Raw genomic sequence first — 24,249 nt, forward strand, 5'->3', positions numbered from 1 at the left:
TTGGATAGGATTGGGCCCGTATTCACTGATAAAATAAGCTGCCTTAGAGCTCTCACTGGTTAGGTCTTTCCAGTATTTGAAGAACTCTCACAAAAAGCTGAAACGTTTTACTAGAAATTGTTTTTAAGAAAAGGCTCAGAAAGACCCAACCATTTATGAATAGAGAGGGGCATGTTTTGCTCTGGCCAGATGGAGTCACCTGCATCATATGTAGAGTTTCCACACCATTGCCAGCTGCTATAAGAAAATCTGGCAGTGGCATGGAGATTTTCTGTGCTACTATGGAGATCCACATGATGGGCTGCCCTATATATTATAATTAATACATAGGACCTTTTTCAAGCAGCATCAATGTGTAAAACACAATGTGTACCCACATCTTAGCTCTGCAGATTTCAGACACCAATAATCACATGTGTAACAGAATTCTATGCATACTGACTCAAACCCAAGTCCCACTGCGTTCAGTGGGTCTTATAGTCTTGATCAGGGGTGTCCAAACTTTTTGGCAGGAGGGCCACATCATCTCTCTGACACTGTGTTGGGGGGCTGGGGGAAAGAGAATTAATTTACATTTCAAATTTGAATAAATCTACAAAATGAATATACTAGAGATGAAACTTATATGAATGAATGAAGGTCTCGCAATAGCTCAAGGCCTACAAAAGACCTTGCACAAAGCAAGGCCAGCCTTTCCTTTGCTGCTGCTGCATCACAGATGTGAAACAGCAAGCAGTGGAGGGAGCCCTCATCCCACAGCCCACACAAGAGGTCAAACAGTTGGCCATCACGCTGAGAGCAGTTGCGTCAGGCCAGCATGGGCTCCAGCAAGTCTCTGGAGAGCCAGAGACTCATTGGAGACTGGAGGCTCCCTGAGGGCTGCACTGGGAGTCCTCAAGGGCCACAAGTGACCCCAGGGCCGGGGTTTGGGCACCCAGGTCTAGACTAGAAGTGTGTTTAAGATTGCACTCCAAATCTGTCATTCCTACAGAATAAATGACATCTGATCCTTTCAAAATCCTCCAAAAATCCATCATAATAATAGATGTTTTTCCAGTCTTCTTCCAAGTTGTCCCTATATTACACAGTACAGTTACAAAAGCTATTCCATTTTTTGTGCCACTAGCCCCAGTTAAAGGGAACAATTTCGCATATTCCAGAAAGATAGTTATATTGGTCTGCTGCAAAAAAAAAGTCTTCAAGTAACTTAAAATATAAAACAAGGCTAGTTCAGAAAATATATGCAACTAGCCCCACTCACATATAATGAAAGATGCAAACACACACATCCCACGCCTTAATTTAAATATTAAAGAATTCTTGATTAATTAAATCACCGCTTTAAGTTATTCAACTGTTCAGTTTTCTAATTCATATATTTACTCATTAAATGTGCATATTTATTTGCTACAACAATTTTAAAAAATGGTCTGCATCTGAAAACAGCATTTTATGCAAGAGCATAATGAAAAACCTTATGCACTTTTTGCACTGCGTAGCTTATCTTATGTCCTATTAATTACTTCTGCTCTAGCAGCAGAATTTTGGCATTTCCTTCCCCACTAAAGGCATCCATGCTGCTGTTTTCGTTGCCTTTTCCTACAATAGAGACTTCCACTCTTACTGTTTTGGGGGGACGTTTTTCCCACATAAAAAGGCTTTTGCCTTGTAGCTGCACATCTCCCAGAGCAGCTATTTTCACTGCCCAACAAGGAGGACCTCTGTGGCTGCATTTTTCCTTTTTCTCCAGGATCCAAAGCTGAGGAGCCCAGGCCTGCTTCACAGAAGGCCATTCTCCCCCAGTCTACCCACAGATGAAGGATAAGCCATCTCTCTCTTCCTGAATCCTTGTAACAACTCCCTCTCCCTTCTAAAATTGTCCATTTCCACATAACTGTTAAATCTAGGGCTAATAACCTCCCCCCTCCACCATTGGATCATACCTGGTGGAAGAAATTCAGCTCAACTGGCAACCTCTCTCCCCCTTTAACCCATGTCTGTTCACAGTGGCATCGCTAGGGGGATGTGGGGGGGTGCGGCCCATACCAGGTGATGCACTCGGGGGAAGTGACACACACTGGGGAAGTGACACCACTATTGACCAAAATCGCGGTTTGTAGGAATAATACCATCATGTTATATACCAGCCGACGTGTAATTTACAACAGAATGCAATGAAAAAAGGGCTTTGAAATCTCTATTCTTTCAAAAGGTAGAGCCAAAAAACCAGCAGGGGTGGGGTGATGATACATCACCATGCCCACCACCTGGGTTGTTGCCCCGCCCACTGCATGGGAGGAGGTCCATCATGGGGGTGATGTACTAACCCCCTGAACCAGGTGACACAAACCCTAGTGACGCCACTGTCTGTCCAAACAGAGCTATTCACAAGTATTCTTTCACACACAACCACTTAAATGTCCATGCAGTTGATTTTACAAGTAAACGTTGCCTTTTTCTTGTTTTCCTGTATCTCAATACAAATCTACATTCTTTTGGAAAACTTTGTCTATTGGCTATTAATCTCATTAAAGTTCCTTAGAGGTTGTTCACTCCTCTATCCAGTTAATGATCCCAAAATTGCCATACACTGCATTTTGACCTCTCAAGTATAAATTCCCCCAATGTGGTTTAATTCTGGGTCAGGGAGACCCAGTCTGAGAGAGAGACAGAGAGTACATATGAAGCAGTAAACGTATGTACGTGTGTGTGTTTGTGTTATCTTTTTGAATTGTAGTATGCCTTGGGCTTTCCCATGTGGACAGGAATGGGGGGACAGAAAAGTTTAATAATCTCCTTTTGCTATCACTTATGAAATTACTCTCCACTTTTCTTAGGAACATTATCATCCCAATTCAGTGACTCTTCACCAGTGTTGCATAGCCAGCCTCTGCAGCCTGCAATGTCAGAAGTTCCCAATTAACCTAGCATGACAAAGAGCTCCATATATGTAACACATTCATTGAACTGTTCCCCAGATCCAGTTCATAAATTAATTTTGCACTGCAATGATCACATATGGATGTTCTGCAACATAGGGTAACCTGGATCTTGTGGGAACTTCTCATCAGTGGTCCCAAAGAAGGGCTTGAGATGAAGCCATATTACCCAGTCTACTCAGGGTACTGAGAGAAGTACTACAGAACATTCATATTTCATTGATATGGCAGGAGAACCGATTACAGGGTTTGTCGGGCTTTGTCATGTCCCCGACCCGCATCTGAAGTGCCTCACCTTACTTCCTGGGCGTGACTGGAGGTACACTGGAAGTGTCTGGTTGTTTGGAGGTGTAGGGAGGCAAGGAGGCCTCATTTTGCCTCAGAAAGTCTCTCGAAGATTTCTGTGAGGAACGTGCTTCTCGGAGGCTTCTGGCAGGCCTTCTAAGGTGAAAGGAGTTTGGGTGCAGCCTCCCCACGTCTCACAACACCTCCAGACTTGACCAGAAGCCACTTCCGGTCGCGTTCAGAGGTCCTATGACAATCCCCTCCGTGGATTTCAATATCTGCAGATTTTGGCATCTGTGTGGGGTCAGGGAACAGATCCCCGTGGATAACAAGGGCCAACCTTAAATGAAATTATGAATCAGTTTATACATCAATCACCTTGAAGTGACTGAAGAGTCACCTTGAAGTGACTCTTGCATGAGTGGGAACCCCATTTAGGTTACACTGTATGGAGTGAGTCCTGGAGCACTGGAATGGGCTCTGTATGATCCTTTCATACTTGTGTCACTTTGACTTGACCTTTTGAAAAGCTCATTTCACAGATTCCAAGCACATCAGATTTGTTGAGCAAACTTTCCCTTTAGTCAGGCCTGAGTGCCTATAGCTTTTTTAAGGCTCTTACTTGATGAGAAGGGGGACATGAATAGGACTGCAATTCTAATCAGTATTCCTAGCTAATACTGAGCTGGGAATACTACTGAACATAGTATACAAACAAGAATAGGATTGGGTTGCATGCCTTTGATATAAGTAGCTTGCAGGGCATCATGCAACAAGCTAAGAAACAATCATCATTTTAAGGTAACATTTCAAAATGAATTGGAGCACCTACTTTGTCCAGCAATGTTTGTTAATGAACTCTTTCATTGTAATTCTGTCCCATTCTGCAGCATGTGGGGCATCCCAGGGTGCTTCAGCAGGAATCTAAAGGCAAATAAAAACGTAATCCTAATACATTGCCCTTATTTGCATGAGCATATTAATATCAAACTATACTAACGCAATTCCAGAATTATATGCAGATGTAAACTCATGTGGGATAAAAGTTAATGGGTACACTATTGTTTTGAGAACTAGGACCACCAGCTGACAAGTGCTCTGATGATGGGAAGTGTATTCAGGAATATTTTCCAAGTTGTACAAGTTCACTAAATCTACATTTCTACCATACCATATGCATAATAACTCTCATTTCATTGTTTTAAACGTTCCTGCAGTGCAAATACATTATTAAAATAAAAAACAACCCAACCATTTAACAGCCTATTTTTGGCCCTAGGAAATAAGCTGGAAGCTACTCAAACCACTGTACTAAATGAGATATGTAATGCCCATGTATGTAATGGCCCCAATCAAATAGAATGGGAATAGAGCAAAGAGCCTTATTTAACAGCAAAAGGCATGCATGGGTGAGGGGTACCAAAGATGTCCCTGCAAGGCCCATGAGAGGTTTTATAAGTTTATACTATATAATGATGATGCTTTACTGGATTTACTGTAGACACTCGCCTATAAGTTAGTCCCACATAAGTCAAGGGCAGGTTTTGAGTCAAAAATCATGGAATTTTCTATGACCCTCTGATAAATCAAGGGTTAAACTTAGGTGGGGTCTGACTATAGTTTGGTCTGATTTTACCTAGGGAGATGAAGGTGCTTATGGGAGTTGTGAGGAGGCTTTGCGAGGCGTAAGTGCTGCACTTCCATAGCAGCAACCCTCATACAGACTACAATTCCCATAAGTGCCTTCACTTCTCCTCCTGTTTGGAGAAGCTAAAATGGCTGCCTCTGAATACTAGTAAAATTTCTCCTTTTTTTCCTCCCCGTGTCCTGGTTCTCAGTCCAGTTCCACCCACCCCTTCACCAGACAGCTGCTAAGCTTCCCACAAGCTACCAGAAGCTTCTGCTTCATTTACTGTATTGACCCGTGTATAAGTTGACCCAGGTGTTCAGGGTAAATTTTTTGGCATGAATATTACAACTTATACACAAGTATATACAGTATATCCTGTTTTTCTTAAAAGAAATAAACAAGGTATAAAGAAGTACAAGGTTAAATGAAGAGTCTTCTGTTCTTTGGTGGATTTTTATGGTGCACGCTATCTAGATGGAGAGTAAATAGTTTTTCAGGCAAGCGTTTATAATTATTGCAAAAACATATTCAGCTATTCCCCCTGGTACACAGAATACTTTCACAGCAACATACCTCTTTTCCCATTTCATCCATTGTCCTCCAAAAATTGTTCATATCTAGCATTACTAAAGGATTCCATACTGAAGGAAAGGTGTCCTGGAATGACTTGGATTTCCCCTGAAATAGATAGTCAACTATGTGCTTGTTTCCAGTAGTTAGTCTTAAGTCTTCACAGGCAATAATTAACATGCAGCTATCATGCCTAAGTCAGTAAACAAAACTATGAACAAATACACAAACATGCATTTAAAAAGACGAATTAACCTGAAGACGTCAGCAAATAAGCAAAGCCAGTTATGGTTTTCACAAGATTCTGTAATACAATTTCTTTCCTATAAATTGTTACTTCACACAATCACAACAAAAGGAGAGTCATTTCTGATCCTGATCACTGCTCAATGTAAAGATTAACTAGTATTTAACTCTCTTGATGGTTACACAAGGTAAATGGTTACATAAGGTTGAGACTTTCAATGTCAGTAAAAAAAGCACACCAGGAACAGAGGGTTTTTTGTTGTTTTTTTTCAAAACTTACCTCTGTCTGTGCTAGCCTCTGGGGGATGCGGCAAACTCTACAGAGTCCTCTGCAAGGTTCCCCATGCCTCAGAACATTGAAAAAATACAACTGCAACCCACTTCTGGTTTCACGATTGCCTCCTCCACCAAATCCTATTCCCCATGTTGGGCTCAAAAGCCTGACACAGGGCTTCTCAAGTCAATACCAGTGAAATAGCTGCTGCAGACATGAGAAACCCCATTCAGCAGGCTGGAGCTTCACATAAGGGGATGAATATCCTCTTCCCCCAAGGAGATTTCCAGCCTGCTCAGATCCAGCACAGGATTCGGCAGTGGCCATTTGAAGCTACTGTTCCTGTGCTGGATAAGATTGTGTTATAAGTTTTAGAAGGTTTTTCCCTTTCCATTTCCTTTAGAAGAGCTGCTCTCTCATAAGAATTATTGTTCTGCAAGTCTACAAGGATTCAGGATTGTATCAAATCCCGAATCAACTACTTTCACTCATGTTTCCAAAGCAAGCAAGTGTGAATAAAATATATTTTAAAAAATCTTCAGCTCTCAATAAATAAAACAGAAGGCCTGCTTGAAATCTATGCCTTTCTCATCACAATCCATCTACAAATACTTTCTAATGTAAAAATGTTTCCAAAAATAGATATAAAAAATGAAATTCTTACAGCTCTATGTATGATGTTTTTCCCAACTTCATTCACTTTGTACGTCTCAATGCCAAGTTCTTTTGTCAGTCGGAGAAGTCGATTCTGGGTAGGTCCAACGTAGGCTCCCCCAACATCAACATAGCCTACTTCCTTGTTCTGTCAAAAGATAATTCACAGAAGTCAATTCTTGTATTTTACACTGTGAAGCACCCTTTGTTAGGAACTAAGAACTAATGAATATGATTGCTGGACATCCTGCAAAAGAAGCTCCAGAGAGGACTTGCATTTTATGAAAAGATGCCTCTGCAATAGTGTTAAGGGTGGTTCACATGTGCTGCACGAATGCCAAATTAATACAATTGAGTGAAAGCTATTTCCTGTGGCAAAGTTTTGTGATACCAGTTAAACTGATACCAGCTTAAACGTGTGTATAACTGCACTGTATATGATTAAATGGGGGGGGGGGGAGAATATGTTTATTGTTTTCTTTTTGTTACACTACAACAGACTAAGATTTTGTGCCACAGATTTACAGTGGCGTAAGTGTCTGAGGAAATGAGCTCTTGTCCACAAAAGCTTATGTCACAATCAAATCTGTCCACCTTTAAAGTTCTACAACATTCTTTGCTGTGCCAGATTAAGCAGAACATTTCCATAAGAAGTCCACTTCAAATATGTCATAAAATTCAATGTTTACGCCATATATTAGAATTAAACAAAAAGCAGTACTACTTACTCTAATGGTGAAAGTCCGTCCTCCAACTCTGTCACGAGCCTCTAAAACCACAACACTAAGTCCAGATTCAGACAACAACTTTGCTGCTGACATACCTAAAACCAAGTTAATACAGTATTATTTTTTTAAAAAAAGAATTTGTTAACATCAAAACATTAATATCTTAAATTAATCTTCCGTTCAGTTGAACCCCTATCTTAACACACCAGATAATTAGTACCCAATTAACAAAGAAGCAAAGAGTTGTAACATTTGCTTTGTGTTCTAAACATAAAACATAAACATAATTCAACAATAAGCCTAACCCTGCTTCCGGAGCATTGCCACACTAAGCAAGAATAAATCTGAGAATGAACAAAATAAATCCTCTTTAAAATACTCATATTTAGTGTAACTGTGTAATCTGTAGATCTAAAAAGCAGGTCACTACAGTGTGAACTACAAAACATTCAGCAGGACATACTGTACATCAAAGGTCAGCTTCTACCACACTAGTTTTCTCATGAGCAAGGAGATCAACATATGAAAGCACACACTGTACATGCAAACCCCATTGGCATATTTGAGGTGATGCAACTGTATGCATAAACATTGAATGTTTAGACCAGGGGTGTCAAACATAAGGCCCGGGGGGGGCGGATGCGGCCCACGGAAGCTTTTTATACGGCCCTCAGGCTTTCAGCTGCTGAGTAGTGCTGAGGTGTTACCGCTGAAAGGGCAGTCCACATGAAAATTGGGCTCTCCCATATCTTGAAATATGATCAAGATTTGTATATTTTCTCTTTTGCTATTTGCAGCTAATGAGTTCCTAAGTGAGAAAAAAAGTGTTTATTTTTGGTTATGACCTGTTTAATGACATCACTTCTTGCCTAATGATATCACATCCGGCCCTCAGCAGGCATCATGAATGCTATGTGGCCCTCCGTATGAAATGAGTTTGACACCCCTGGTTTAGACTAAGGGTGTGAAACAAAGGCCTGCAGGCCACATAAGGTCCGCAGAAGCTCTTTGTCTTGTCCACATGATAATTGGGCTCACCCAGCACCACCCAGTCTGCAGCACTGCTACTGCCAAGGCTTTGGGAGGGAGTGATGGAGGAAGGCATGGAATGCTACAGGGCAGACCAAGAGGGGTGACAGAGACAGACACTGCCGAGGTTCTGGTAGAGCCCAATTATCATGCAGGTTGCTTTTTCAGCAGCATCGCTTCCTCTGAGGCATGACTTTGCAGACCACTTCTCAGCTGCCGAACTGTGAAGTGACACCTCGGCAGAAGTGGAGCTGCTGAAAGGGTGCCCTGTGTGATAATTGGGCTCTCCTATAACTTGAAAATATGCTCAAGATTTGCACATTTCCTCCTCTGTCACTTGCAGCTAATGAAGTTCCTACATGAAACAAAGTGCTTATTTCTGTCCATCATCTGCTTAATGACATCACTTCCTACTTAAGGAACCATGGTACCATGAATGCTATTCAGCCATCTGCTTGAGGCAAGTTTGACGCCCCGGTTTAGACTGTAAATAATTTTGAATGGTGGAGAGTTCCATGGCTTAACATAACAAAAGTAACAAAACAAAAGTGATAGATTAGGTACACTGGGCTTACAGTATAAAAAAATATAACTGAACAGTACAAAAAAAAATAACTGAAAGGTCTTCCAATGAGAACAAGATGCTGAAACTAGGTCAGACTCTTGAGAGAACTAATGAAGGTGACGCTAGGCAACAGTGCCTCACAGAGAACACCAAGACATTTTAAAACAAAAATGGCAGGATAAGTAATGCTTTCCCTAGCAGTAATTGGCTAGGAATATTGAAAGCCTTGTGACTGAAAAGGAATTTCTTAGGAACACAAAATGTCTCAGAGGTCCCAACAATCAGAGGAAGGAAGCAGATGCTCTGCCAAATTTTTCTTGTGGTACCAGAACAGAATCCAGCCATGGGCTCTTTCTGCTAACAACCAGAGAAAGCCCTCTGAAGCACTGCGCCTGGCTTTTGGGCCAAGGAACAGAAGCCTGGAAAGCCTGTTTTAAACAGTGCAACATTGTTCAACAGTGTTCAAAACAAGAAAACAGGCTATATTGTTCTTCTTGTTTATGCTTGTGCCTGTGCCAATTATTCCCCCATTCAACAACCTTATCAGATGTTGGAAACTCCTACTAGTAAGGTACTACTCAAGTAAGAAAAACAACTCTCGCATTTTCTGTGAATGGGTGCAAAACTAGATGTCACATGCAGATGCTTACAACTCAAAACACACTCTCTCTCTCTCTCTCTCTCTCTCTCTCTCTCTCTCTCTCTCACACACACACACACACACACACACACACCCTCCCAGAAACAGCTCATAAGGAAGTGGATGGGAACAAAGTAGGACACTTAATCCTTTCACTGCTGACTGTTTTTCTTCTCCAAACTGGTCCCCCACAGTCAGGGTGACCAGATATCACAACCACAAGAGAGGACAAAATGTAGGATATCCAAAAAATGTAGGACATGGCAAAATAAAAGCTAAAAACACTCGTATATTGATTTCACTTGGTTAAACACTATATTACTTATTATATTTAAAACTATATTGCATATAATTACAAGAAGACTATGCACTGCCTGCAGGGGTCCACTCACAGGGAAATGGAGGACATTTAAGTTATTTTCCAGAACATGAGGCTAAAAAAAAAAGAACATGTCCTGGAAAAAGAGTACATCTAGTCACGCTGCCCACATACGCTTCTCTCTGTAAGAAGTTCAAATGCACAAGTTACCATTCTGTTTAGGATGGCCACTTGAAAACCCACCATGGGGTAACTATAATCATATACCAACCCAGTCTGTAGTGTCTGGTCACACAAGGTGAATGTCACAATGCTCCCTCCAACTAGTCAGAAATGTGCAATAGCAGGATTTGGGATATAAACTCTCCCCATCACCTAGTGGGATGTTATAGACAACAAGCTGGTCAGTGCACTCACCACCCACTAACCCACACAGGTGGCCACCTCAGGACATAAGCGGTCTGCATTCAGTATGTATTTGTTGCCATCTTAGAACAGAAGTATACTTTCTTCCATTGATTTCCAGGCATATATATTCATATAATAAGAACTACTGTAGGCCTTTTAATGTCCCTCACTTCTTCCAACTATAGTTTTACAAAACTTCTACGAGGCTACACCTCAGTACTTTAAACAGATATCAGAGTCAGTTTTCTAGCATGTCACAAATAACTCATTTCCATCAAAAGCTTGACTTGTTTGCAAGTTCAAGGCATAGAGCAGCCAGATTATTCGATCAGGAGAAATAAGTTACAGCCACTTGAACAGTTTGTCCGGGGGTTTCCATAACAACTCAAGACAAACTCCATCTACTTGGAACTGCTGCAACAAAACAAAACAAGAAAATTGTATCCCAAATCAATTTGACAATGTTAGATCCCCTCAACTGCTGTTGCCACATTTGGAAAGTTGTTGGGTACATTATCTGGACATTATTTTAAATAACGTGCGTAAACAGTAAGTTAAATGTGTTCCATGTGCAAGGTAACCTGCCAGAATCTAATATGTGAAACGTGGGCTCTAGTGGCACTAATTATTTGATATGCATAGGCTCTTTTGAATTATGAAATAACATGAAAAACTATAGGCTGCGCTGGAGTATAAATGTGGTATGGAAAAGGAGATGATTATATCCATATAATCATTATTATTTATAATAACTTTATGCCTGAATTAATGCAGAGTGCATTAGTGCATAATGCAGAGTTAGTGTGCCAGAGCCCATTTCTTTAAAAGGGCTTCAGCATGCCAGACTCTGCATAGATTTGGACTGTTAATGTGCTTTTGAACAAGACAAGGGATTGCAAAGCATTTGTCATAAACCAACAATTTGCCAGGATAATTTAGTTAAACCTACTTCCTTGAAAACACTCAAAGAAAAACAGTGTTAGTGTTCTGTGAAAATATTACAGTGACTTCCAAAGTTGCATGATTAGGAGTTGCCAAGGTCATGACAAGGCTAAACAATAAGATCCAGGTTCCAACATGAGAGGCATTTAAAGTGGTTAATTGAGAGACACCATCATTAGGTACCATTCAAGAGCAAAATCAATTGCCACTTCTGAAAAAAGGAGAAAGGGGGCTTTATTCGCACAGAGAGTAATGATCTGTTTTATACAATTTTCCTGCATCTACAGGTTGAGTGTTATCGTTCTGGTCCCAGAAAACACAAATGGCAAAAAACACATTAAAGCAAATCCATTTAAAAAACAATGTGCCTTTGCTAGAGACATTTAAAAACAGCCTTGCTGACCATCATGATGTAAGATAGAGTCATTAAGCAGACAATCCATCAATCAGTCTCCCTCCTTGGTGCTTAGAAAGCTTCTCTGGAGCCAGGTTTTTTTTCTTCACCTGCTCAGGGAGAAGGGAGGGGTTGGTTGCCTTGGAGAGAGAATGATGGCCCCCACTTGCATTAAGGAAGTTATAGTTAAAGGATGCATTTTTCCGGTTCTCCAGGACTCAGTACAATCCTTCTCATTTGCAATGACCATTCGTGTTGAGTCAAATTCGTGTATAAAAACATCTGTGTATAACAAGGTTGGACCTGTACTTACCTAAGCTCCATTTTAGCTCAGAACCAAAAATAATCAATAATGACTACAAGCTTTTACTCTGTGATAGTAAATAATCCATATGTCAATAAAGTATGGTTGCTACAGTGTATCAAAAGTTGTCAGGCCTCTGTAGCAGTATCTTAGGTAGCTAAATAATAGGTTCAGAAACTGCATTTATGGGCTTGTCTTTGCAGATCTCCATGGTCATAATTGGTACTGATTTTTCTACCTTTCTTATTCTTTTACAGCACATCAGGGTGGTAAAGAAAGCTAATTATCAATGTATCTTTATTACATTAAAGCTCCACCATAACGATGCACTTTTGCTGTGATTTACTTTCACTGCTTCATTGATGGAAAATCTAATTATTTCTACACACAACTGAGAAATGAAATCTGGCAGTGGCCATCTTAAATTCAGCTCTCATTAGTCAAACAGGAATCTCTGTGCCAAGCAAATGTGGAACAGCCAATACGAGCCTGATAACATTTCCACAACACCCTCAGGGATAAACTTTCCAACACTTCTTCCCTTTTCCAATATGAGGTTGCCTTGTAATGGTATTTTGTTAACAACATCAAATAACTCATATGCTTTGCTATAAAACTGTATTTCAAGGTTTCGTCAAACAGTGGATTCATTATCAGTATGAACATGTTTGTTTCTAAAATTATAATTTAGAAATGTTGTTACTTCCAAGTATTGACATTGATAGGTAACTATCACATGCATGTAGCAATAAATTAGTAGTAACAATCCTACAGAGATGGAGCAGCTAACCATGGACTTAATGCAAGTTTCACAAACACCTTGCTCAAGATTCCTTCAGAGATTCAGGTTACTAAATTAGCTCTGCTAACCATAGCAGAAGGCAATTTGAATGAAGATTTGATCAAGCTACCAACAAGTACGTATATTAACAATGAAAATGTCAGTTAATCCCAAGTTAATGTTTCTCTACATAAAAATAAATGTATTTCTATGAGGCTTCCCAAATTAATTGGATAATTAAGGGCACAATCTTACAGCACCCTAGACTGGTGCAAGTCTCTTGCACTGGCCCGGGGGGGGGGGTCGCAAACGTGCTGTAAAGCATGTTTGTGTGTCCTTGGGAGTCAGCTGGGCTGGCGCAGGGACATGCGCTGGCCCATGAAGGCTGTACCAGCTTTCGTACCAACTTGGCGAAGGAGGGTAGCGTCGGACAAGCTCAGCCAACGCAGGAGTCTGGGGAGGGCGGGGAGGCAGGAGTGAGGCTTTCTGGAGTGGGTGGAGGGTGGGTGGGGCTGGGACCCGGCTGTTATGCTGGATCCCAACCCTGTTCCTCAAGCAGCGCAGAGTAGCTTGAAGCCGCTTTGTTCTCCTCAGACCTGTGCCATCTCCTAAGGTGGTGCAAGTCTGAGGAGACCCATTGAGTTGTGGTGGCTTACCCAGAGGTAAGGGGAAGAGTTTCCCCTTACCTCCGGCTGAGCCACTTCTGGCCCCAATCGTGCACTGGATACAGCGCAGGCCTCCTGGCCTGCCTGTTCCAGCACAAGGTAGGATTGCGCTGCATGTGGTACTATCAAGAGATTATTAGAGTCAGGTTCAGTTTGAAAGAACACCATGTTGGTTTGCTACTGAGTGCATTATGGTTATCAAAGAAGGAACAATAAACAGATACCTTTTCAGATTTAGTGATTATGAAATTGATACACTGTATAGTAGTGTGCGATTTTAATAAAATTTGAAAATAATTTTCAAAAACTGAGCAAGCCTGCCACATTCAAAAACTTTGTCTACCTATCTTACCTATACTGTGTCAGATACTGTGTCAGAGACTACAGTACTGGCCCACTTTCCTCCACGCCTCATTTCCCCTTGTTGAATTTCCACAACTACTTAGAGAGCAAGGCATGCAATGCACTTCTGGCTTAGAGTGCTACTGTTTCGTTACTACCAAAGTTACAATCCTATAACTTCTTATGCTATAGGAATCCCACTGATGTCAATAACACACGGTAAGGGGAATTGTGGCGTAACCACTGAAAGGTTAGGCTGCCCTAGTTTATCCTACAGCTGTTCAATGAATGAAGGGATACATCTACTTAACTGCATTTTCACATATCTGTCATGCTGCAGACCAACTTTTTCTGAGGTCCATATGTTATCCATCAGTGTGAAAGCAAACAGAAGAAACAAGCCCAGCAGAAAAGCTCACAAATCCACAGAGTTGGCACACTTCCCTTTTCTTGGATGTTTACCAGCTAAAAGACAAGATCCTAGTCAAAATCTATCTCAAGCAGTTTCTAGACCATATGGTTTGTTCGAATAAGACATTATTATTTTACACAGAAGGGACTGTGTGGTCAGTATCATGTCTGAACACCTTTTTCTTTTATAGCCCAATGGATCAAACCTCTGTTTACATTTAGATAATGCAGATGTGGACACTGATATAAAACTAAGCTTCCAAGAGCCAGAGGACCTGTTACAGTTGTCATGGGCCATAAAGGGCCTACTGCAGCCAGCAAACCTCATCTGAGTTGTGACATTTACAAGTACTTGGCTCACATGCATTTGAAGACCTGTATGCAGTTCTGGACAACTTATCTAAGAAAAACAAAAGAAAACAAAACAGTATCATGTAGCTGGATATCAGCAATGAACAAGGTGAAGAAAGGGCATTTTATCATGCGATTTATAAACAATATCCAGAATGCATAGTGATAGCAATGCTATATTGCAGCTAATGGCAGAAGAGACTTGATTTTAGAAAGGTTAGCAAAAGTTCAGGAGGACTGATCTATCAATGCAAATAGTCACAATGTGTAGGAACAAAACCTTCATATTCACAGCCAGGGGATACAGGTGGGGCCTTGGTATTCATGGGGAATCTGTTCTCGGACCCCCAGCGGATACCAAAAATAGTGGATAAAGAAATCCACAATTTTCTGTCCCCTCTGGAGGGGATGCAGCTCTGAATGCAGCTCAGGTGGAGCCAAGTTCAGCTCAACGGAGTCCAGGGGACCTGCGCTGAGCCAGATCCACGAATGAAAAACCCATGGATAAACAGACTTCACCTGTATTTCTGATTATCAGGCATGGGGGCAAACAGGGAATTGTGACCTGCCTGAAAACTTCGCAAAGCATCTGGCTGGCCAGTGTGAGAGACTAGATGGACCACTGCTTCCATTCAGAAAAGCAAATTGTGTTTTCTTAGAAGCGTAGATACTTCTACACTTTGCTCATTTACCTACAAGATGCTCATTTACCTACAAGATGAAAGGTATTATCCCGGTAAGAATTTGTGCAAAAACTGTTACTGCAGAATTATAGTGATTTTATACAGCACTTCTCATATACAAAGTGTTTAGCAAGAATTATTTTACAGAGTTCCACAAAACAGATTACAGATATTATTATGCACACTTCACAGCGCCAATTCTGATGTTATGTTTTCTACTCCAAAGAAGATGAAGTTGCAGTCCTCTAAGTAACTGTGTGCTATAGAAATAAAAATGACAAGCTTCTCACTAATTTTTACAATAGATTGTGCAACAATGTTTGGGTTTGCATTTTTTTATAATATGCTATAGAGGTATTTGAATATGGTGTTATTTATTTTATGCAGAAGTAAGCCTATTGTGTTCAGTAAGACTTCGGGGCCAATCCTACGCTACTTTCCAGCAATGATGCGGCTGTACCAATGGGACATACACTGCACGCTGCAATGTAGGCAATCACTGCACGCTGCAGTGGGGCAATCATGGAGGCCTCCTCAAGGACAAGGAATATTTGTTCCCTTACTTCGAAGCTGCATTGTGGCTGCACTGGTGCTGCAAAATTGGACAGGATTGGGCCCTTAGGCTGTAATCCTATCTTACTCACTGGAAACAAACACCTTTATTGCTTTTAATACTAGGTTAATCTCTGGCAGAACTTCTCAAGTTCTGTCATCCACAGTCTTCCCAAGTGCAAAATGAACAGGCAAAAGGTTCAGCTTGCAATTTTCCTTTTCGTAGTCTGGTCTGAAGCAAACTGATGAAAAGATGACAGACAGAAAACTTACACTGTAGAACATGCTTTAAGGTGACAAAGTAAAAAGCTTTGAAAAAAGCAATTTCTCATTGCTCCCCAGTCTTGACTCTCAGTATCAGGGTTGCTCCTCCACTCAGTAGCCCTGAGTCACAATGAACTTAGATTGTTAACCGTGAATCAGTTAGTTGCCTGGCCTTAGATTTGCAAGGCCCCCCCTTTGTAACATTAGAGAAGCTGGTGGAGGCTGTTGGTGTGACAGCCAGGCTGCTACCAATTCAACTGCTTTGATATCACAAATGGCCTTGGAAGCCTTGAGCAAGATAGCTTTTAAGTGGGGCAATAAAGCAGCTTTGACTATGAACTCTGAAGCACACATGATACCATCCGATAAATTGAATGGGTGGAGCATAGTTGTGGGTTTTCAAAGTTCATACTGCAAGTACAGATTTAGAGACTTCCACTGAAAAATAACCTTTAGCCCTATATTTGTATGACCTGGTTTTGGTCTTGAAATTAAACTAGGGTTTGCTAGGGAACACTGAATCTTCAGAGGTTGCAAATATTATTCTTTTTGCAAATTTTAGCCAGTTCATCAGGTCACACTTTCTCATTTCATCCACAATCACATATGTTTGCTCTCTGATAAGCAAGCATAAGATGGCAGCCTTCAAGATTAAACAATATGCTTTACACTTTAATTCTATCAGTTTTACAGCATTGAAAGCCCTCAAATTTTGCCTTGTCCCAGGGAGCTTAAACATTGGCTCCAATGTTGTGCCAGAATCTCACAGTTTAAAACAGAATAAATGAATTCTGCATTTTCGGCAAAAGCAAAATTTTAATCTCTTGTCCAAAAACAGATCTGCAGACAGATTTAGAGCCCAATCCTGAGCTCTTTTGCACTGGTTGTACTACTGACACTGAGTGTCGCAAATGTAAGGCATGTCTGTGGCACCCAGAGAGGAGGGCTGGCCAGTGATCCAGCAGGTGATAAGTAGTATTAGAACAGGGAGGAGGAAGGGAGTGGGTAGAATGGGGCGGGGGGAGGAACTGGGCCAGAAGAAAGTGGGTCCGGTTGATTTCTGCTCTGCCGGATCTTTAACTCCGTGTTGGGCCAGAAACCCCAACACAAATTCTCTCAATTCTGCACTGGCAAAAAAGTTGGCACAGACTTGAGAAAATGCATTGTGGGGCTTGGGGCTTTCCTCAGAGGAAGGAGACCAAAGTTCCCTTCCCCCAAGGAGCACCCCAGCGGCTGCTATGGGGGTCTCAGAATGTAGTGGTAGCTGCTTTGCACCTAGTGGCAGCGCCACCTTTATGACTGGGCTGCTAGGCTGTAATCTTACCCACCCGTACTTGGGAGTAAGCTCCATTGACTATAATGGAATTTACTTCTGAGTAGAGATGCACAGGATTGGGCTCTCATTCGGCAAGCAATGCAGTGTATGATTTATATTGTTTTCATTATAACATTCACCTTTATTATTTCTTTTACTATTAAATATTTCAAACTACTTAAATTTACATTTAAATTAGCAAGTCTATATTTCACATAGAATGGTTTGGAACTACATTATTTTTCTTTTTTCTGCTCAGGTATCTTGGTCTTATTTAATAGATAAACATAGCAGGAAACTCATTTTCCATTGCTGTCAACAAATCTGAGAAGCCACTTGACTTGTCAGCAGGACATCTTTGAACAGAGTAGTAAGCAATTGTTGCTTCAAACATCAAAGGCAAGTGTGCCAAATCAGATCATTTTAGAAACTAATTATGAGCATAGCTTAGATTTTATATGTTTCCAATTGGAGATAGATATGATTGCAGTGCTCTCTCGCTTTCATGTTTACATACTTCCATTACAACTTCTAAAGCACTGGAAAAGATCACAGCATCCCAACCTTTATTAAAGTTGCCCATGAACTCAAAGCACTCTTCACCAATATTATTTGACAAAATTGCCTTCATTAACTTTCTCTGCACTAAAAGAATGGTTTTTTCTTTCCTACATCTTCGCAGTATAGCAGGGAAAAACTAAAATCAATATTGAGTTCATAAGAATTCCACTGATACAACAATTTTTTTATCTTTCTTAGGGCACAATCCTAACCAACTTTCCAGTACAGGCATACCTGTGCCAGTGGGGCATGTGCTGCACCCTGCAGTTGGGGGGACAGTCATGGAGGCCTCCTCAAGGTAAGGCAATGTCTGTTCCCTTACCTCGGAGTTGCACCACCCTTAACTTGGTGCCGGAAAGTTGGTTAAGATCACACCCTTAAAATGGTAGTACAGGTCCAACTTTGTTATATACAGATTTTTTATACATGGATATGACTCAACATGAATGGCCACTGCAAATGAGAAGAAATGTGCTGATCCCTGGAGGAGAAATAAAAATCCATCCTTTTAAAATCACAGTTTGGAAAAAAAATTACTTTTCTTACTGTTGTAGAAAGACAGTCATGCAAGCAATCATTATATTCTTCAGCTGAGCCAGGCAAAGGCAGGGGGTCCTTTGCATTTCTAATTGCTAACTGACTCTCTACAACAGTCAGAAAAGCTGTTTTTAAAACACAATTGTAAAGGGACACACTATTTAATTGTTTTAAACTGCTGTTATTTAACACATTTTGTGGTATCAGCAAGAAGTCCCAGAATCAAACCCCTGCTGATATCAAGGCACGACCTTATTCCATTAGCAGCAATGGAGTGGGTATTCAAATAAACCAACAAACAAACCAACCAACAAACAAAGAGCTGGTAAGTCTCCCATTCAAATGTCACTCAGATACAAACTGGTCAGCTGACCCTAGGGTCAAACCAGATGCACAAGTCCTGCTTCCATGTTTACGTTACCAAATATTGGAAGTGGGGGAGGGGGTTGGCAGCACAACCCTAAACCATGGCAATGGGAACTTTAGATCAGAATTGTGGTGGTGGAAAAATACCAGTCATGGCCCCCTAATGATCAATCTGCAGCCACCATACCCTAAGATCGTACAAGGTATCAAAGACTTTTCAGAATTTAAATGTCTCCAGGCCTTGCCAAAAAGTTAATAATGAGGGAGCTGTTCTCAGTTCAAAGGGGAGGGAATTCCATAGTACAGGCGCCAACAGCAAGGTGGCCCTATTTCATCCCCCTGACCTCTTTTAATGGTGGCACAACCCTACCGTGTTTCCCTGAAAATAAGACACTTTCATATTTTTTTTGGATCAAAAAAACACACGCTAGGGTAGGCCTTACTTTTTTTAACGTACAACAACGTACTGCCTGCCTGTCTACTCAGAACTCAGTCCCTTTATAGTTAATGGGACTTACTCCCTGGAAGGTGTGGAGAGGGTGTCCCCTCAGTGTCCAGGAGGATGCCTGCCTGTCTACTCAGAAGTCAGTCCCTTTATAGTTAATGGTTATAGTTATAGTAACTATAAGTCCCTTTATAGTTATAGATCCCTTCTGCCCCCCCCCCCATCCCGGCCCTGATCACAACTAGGTCTTGTTTTCGGGGTAGTTCTTATATTTCAGCAATTCTAAAAAAAACACACTAGGTCTTATTTTGGGGGTAGGTCTTATTTTCGGGGAAACACGGTATTTCTGGCCATCATCCCCCTGACCTCTTTTAATGGTGGCACAACCAAAAGTGCCTTCTCCGAAGACTGAAGACATATATATTACAACTGCCCTTATTTACCAGTCACAGTCCCTATTTTCTGGTCATTCTTTCAATAACTGGTTCTCCTTATCTTTCTTTGTGGGTATATTACAGGAATCCTCTAAAAAATGTTAGGATGCACACAAGTACAATTCTTCATTTTTCAGTTCCGAGCTCAAGTCCCTAGAGAAGCTAAACATCCAAGCAAGCAGTGGATACATCTTGTAGTATAACTAGATCCACTAAACATTCTATTAAACATTAAATTAAACTAAGTCTGTTACGGTCAGTTTTCCAAACACTTCTTGTTGCCAAAGCCAGGGCAGAATAAATAAAGACAATGTACTGGAAACAGGGAAGTGCCTTTAGCAAATACATAGTGGCAGGGAAGGGGGATAACTATAGATCCTTAGCATAAGAAAACATAGATGTTACAAACTCACAAGCGTCCCTGTTTTCAAATGAAATGTCAAAGTGTCTGAAACATTATAAACCGACACCTCAACTTGAAATTATTCCACTAAGGGCACAATCCTGACCCCTTATGTCAGTGCTTTCCAGCACCAGCATAGCGGTGCCAATGGGGCATGTGCTGCATCCTGCAGTTGGGTGTCACTCACGGAGGCTTCCTCAGAGTAAGGTAGTGTTTGTTTCCTTACCTCAGAGCTGCGTTGCCCTTATGTCAATGCTGGAAAGCACTGACATAAGGGGTTAGGATTGCACCCTAACTGACTCAAATATGTGTGTGTGGGGGGAAGGGTAATGTTTGGAGGAGGCTGCACACTAGCTGAGAACTGTGAGGACTAAGAATGGAAGCAACCTTTGTGATCATGGCCCTACATCCCTGGAATCCCTTTCTTTGTTGCCTGTTTAAGGTGATTTGCTTTTCCCTTTTCTCGTATCCAATGAACAAAGAGGGTTGTGAGAACCAGGTTTAGTTGTTAGTCTTTACTGTCAGGCCCATCCTTTTTCTGCATATCTCAGCATTCAACACAACCTTTTTCTATGCCCTGAACTCCTAGCAATGTCATAAAATCACACCACAGAGCAATAATCAAATTATGCTACATAAATTATGGCCAAGGCTGAATTCTTATCTCAAGGCCAACTATGAGACTATGCCAGGAGATTTGTGATTGATTGTTCTCAACATTTTACCCTTTTTAAAAAAAACAACCTCAAGGCAGCTGCAGGTATGTGTTCGTGAATGTGGGATTGCATGCTAATTTGATTGGGGAAACAGCATGGGATAGTGCAAGTGTTTAACACTTTCCTCCTTTCCCATTTTTCTCACACATTTATTTTTCTCACAGGAAGCTCAGTGAGGGGCAATTTATATTGGAAAACAGGGCAGAAGGAATAGTACAATGCCCATGCTCTACTGTTGCACTTTCCCAAACAAATAGGCAAAGGAAAAAAAGAAGAACCTCATATTTATCAATCACAAATCTCCTCGTATGACATGCTATTTGGTATTTAGTCAAAAGCATTAATGCCTAGTTTTATCTACCCCAAATAAATGCTAAAAGATGCATTTTAAAAATATTTGTGTGACATGCTAAAGACCATGAAAAAATCTGCACTTTGCCATCTCTATCCAAAGCAGCAAGATACACAGGCACACACACAAACAGAAATAGATCTGAATAAATGTTTTCTGTCTCTTAAAGTAACTCCCTGCATTGGCACATCCAGCTGTACAACACAGGAGTTCAATCTGATTTTGACCAGAGTGATGCACAATGAGTTTACAGTTTCACTATGGTATACCAACAGTAAATATCACATTAGTAGCTCCCTCATTACTGTAGTTGAAATTTAATTTCATAGACAAAATAGAGTCTGCTTCAAATATTGTTTTCTAACCTTGGAGCCCTGTATCCTAAAGGTGGTTTTTGGGGACTGATTATTTAGTGGTGACTATTCAGAAAGCATTCTCTCCCCAAGAAAGCTCCTAAGTAGGGCAGCGACTGCTTTCTGAATAGTCTGCTGCCAAACCTTTATAAAAGGACCACAACCTTTAAAATTATGTGCTCTAAATCTGGAACAATGTATTGAAAACCATTTCAGAGGCCACATGCACCCTGGCTGAAACTTAGCCCTGCTTCCAATATTATTTTATAAGAAACCTCAGTTCATTTTCAGCTAGGATAATAAAACTGTTGTCAGTCAACTGGTGGGATGTCTGAATCTTAGTAGCTCAGTGAGAAAATGGCTTGGAGAGAGGTCATTTTCAGTGCACTATCAAAGCTTTTCCACATGCACTGGCTGTGGCAAGCAGCCAAGAAACAAAATGATACAGCCAACTGGTACTGAAGAACAGGAACAAGGCTGGTACTCTGCATTTCCTGCTTTGTCTGATGCATCCTTCATGATCTGAAGAACTAGCAGAAAAAGAGAAGATTGGGTTTTCATATTTCCTTAATTCTATAAAGGACACTTTACAGCCTATTCCTCTGCATGTTTACTCTGAAGTTCAATACCCCACAAGTTCCAGTCTGGTTTATTTCTAAGCAAGTGTGCAAATAATTGTACTCTTAATCTGTAAGCTCTATTTTATAGTTTTCCTATAGGTATGTTTTGCCACCTGAATATTACAACTGCTGATTGTACCAACAGGGGCTTCTCACATGAGACTTTAAAGGCATGTTGTTTTAAGATCAACAAGAGCACACTCATCCACATACACTAAAAGCTAAATGTAAGAGTCAGAACAACAAGCCCGTACTGGAGAAGGGAAAAATAGGGCTATCAAGCTATAACTGCTATAAATGTGCTGGCTATAGTTCTAACATATCTAGCAAGTCACATATGTGGCTCAAGTGTACTATGTCTCTGAAGTGGCCAAGGAAGAGGGGTTAAATGTCACAAGCAGTCATAGAGTATCATGTTCTCTGACAAGAACTGAAAATATAAAGATGCATCTCAGCAATCAGTCCCTTGGCTGTCTATGACACGTGTTCCAAGTACTCAACACTAAAAAGAGACTGCTTCCTGTTTGTTAACTGGGCAAGGAAAACAAGAGAGGATTACCTCAAATCTGCCTGCTTACTGGGGAAGAATACTGTGGCCAAAAATTTTTACGTGAAAATAATTTTAAAGGCAAGACAAGAAATAAACTGAACCAGTACAATGTGCATTGGAAACAAACCACACCCTGTTATATACTTCCCCAATTAAAGAATGACTTCTGGTTTGGGCAGCCTGCAGTCACCATACTGGATTAAAACATCCCTGTCTGACCCATTGAAAGGCTGGGAAAAGTCCACCCTCTACACAAGCACCCAAGGATGGAGAACTTGAAGAGGGACAAGTAGCCAGTGATATTCCGGAAGGTAACCACTGAAGCCAAGAGACTGGTAGCACCTGAAAGCCAAGCCCATTTTCTATGCAATATGCAGTGATGTGCCGGAGCCATAGCACGAAGTCTCGAGTCAAGTCCCCTTGACTCAAGTTACCCACAAGCCATAACGGTGGCCATTGTGACTCACATCCAATCTTTTTCAAACCATTTGACTCAAGTTTGAGTCTTTTTGAAAAGCGAGTCAAGCCCTGGAAGTGACAAAAATAAGCAAGCAAGCACAGACACAAAACAGAGTTGCAAACACACACAAAAGTAAGTCTTGACTCCAGTCTGTTTGGGTCTTTTAATTTTTAGGATAAAAGCCCTGAATCAGTGCCCAAGTTTTTGACACGCGTGACTCGAGCCCACACGTGTCACGGAAAACACGTGTTTTCGCAACCTGAGTCCAAGTCACCCGAGTCTTGGTCCATCCCCGGCAATAAGCTTTAACAGGCTGGTGTTCACACCTTGTCAGGTGCATCAGCACCGGGACATTTAGCCCCCCTCCACAGACCCCCTGCATCCATTTACGAAAGGTATAACCAGAAGTGCTAGTTATTTTACTCAGAAGTAAGCCCTCGGTGTCCAGTAAGACTTTGGTAAAGTCTTACACCCGGGAAACAAGCGCCTTTACGTGTAACCTTCACATTTATTCAGGAATCACCCTTTCCCCCCAGCTGAGGACTAAGAAGTGGACAGCTTGCAAGCTGCAGGGATTTCCCGTGGCAGAGAAGGGGCTGGGGCCACGACCCTGCCTGTGCCTGCTGCACGCACAACTTTCCGCCTCCCTCCCACCCCGAGTTCGCCTCTGCTCGTCTGAACGAGGGCAGGCGGCTGGTTTCCCAGGACGCGTGTCGGGGCTGGAGGGCGCGTTGACTGACCTGAGATGCCTCCCCCGACGACCACCACATCGACCTGGTTGGCCATGGTTGCCACCCACTGCCTGCTCCGCGCGCGCTGCGAGTGCCCTGCCTGCCTGCCGCTTGCACGCGAGGCGCGACAGCGGCGGCGGCAGGGAAGTTCCAAGCGGGCTCTCCCTCCGCCCCTCGCAGCCGCAGCCGCCAATCAGGAGCGCGAGTGTCAGCCCCTGCCCAGGCCAGCCCGGGGACGGGAGAGGAACGGCTTGTCACGCAGCCAGGCAGGTCCTGGGAAAGGACAGCCTGGCCCGAGCTGCTCCGCCGCCCTCCCCACCCGTCCCTCGCTCTTGCTGGAGCAGGTCAAGCGACGAGCCCTTCACTGGGTGGCTGCCTCGTCCTGCCGGGCTCCAGATCTTGCGCTGCCTGGGGCAGTGCTTCTCCAACT

At 41.8% G+C, this 24,249-nt stretch overlaps 1 protein-coding gene across 1 annotated transcript in view; it reads right to left on the reverse strand.

Moving 5' to 3' along the window:
* Window positions 1–23,946, reverse strand: part of MAOA (monoamine oxidase A) — a 43,970-nt gene extending 20,024 nt beyond the window's left edge. The window contains exons 1-5 of the mRNA XM_066619648.1: window positions 23,829–23,946; window positions 7,327–7,421; window positions 6,609–6,746; window positions 5,428–5,532; window positions 4,057–4,148 (exon numbers count right to left, since the gene is read on the reverse strand). Coding sequence (XP_066475745.1) covers window positions 4,057–4,148; window positions 5,428–5,532; window positions 6,609–6,746; window positions 7,327–7,421; window positions 23,829–23,874 — 476 coding nt within the window. The 5' untranslated portion in view covers window positions 23,875–23,946. The remainder of the gene's footprint in view (window positions 1–4,056; window positions 4,149–5,427; window positions 5,533–6,608; window positions 6,747–7,326; window positions 7,422–23,828) is intronic.
* Between the last annotated feature and the right edge of the window lie 303 nt (window positions 23,947–24,249).

This window comes from Tiliqua scincoides, chromosome 3 (genome assembly GCF_035046505.1).
Source record: "Tiliqua scincoides isolate rTilSci1 chromosome 3, rTilSci1.hap2, whole genome shotgun sequence".
Classification (NCBI taxonomy): domain Eukaryota; kingdom Metazoa; phylum Chordata; class Lepidosauria; order Squamata; family Scincidae; genus Tiliqua; species Tiliqua scincoides.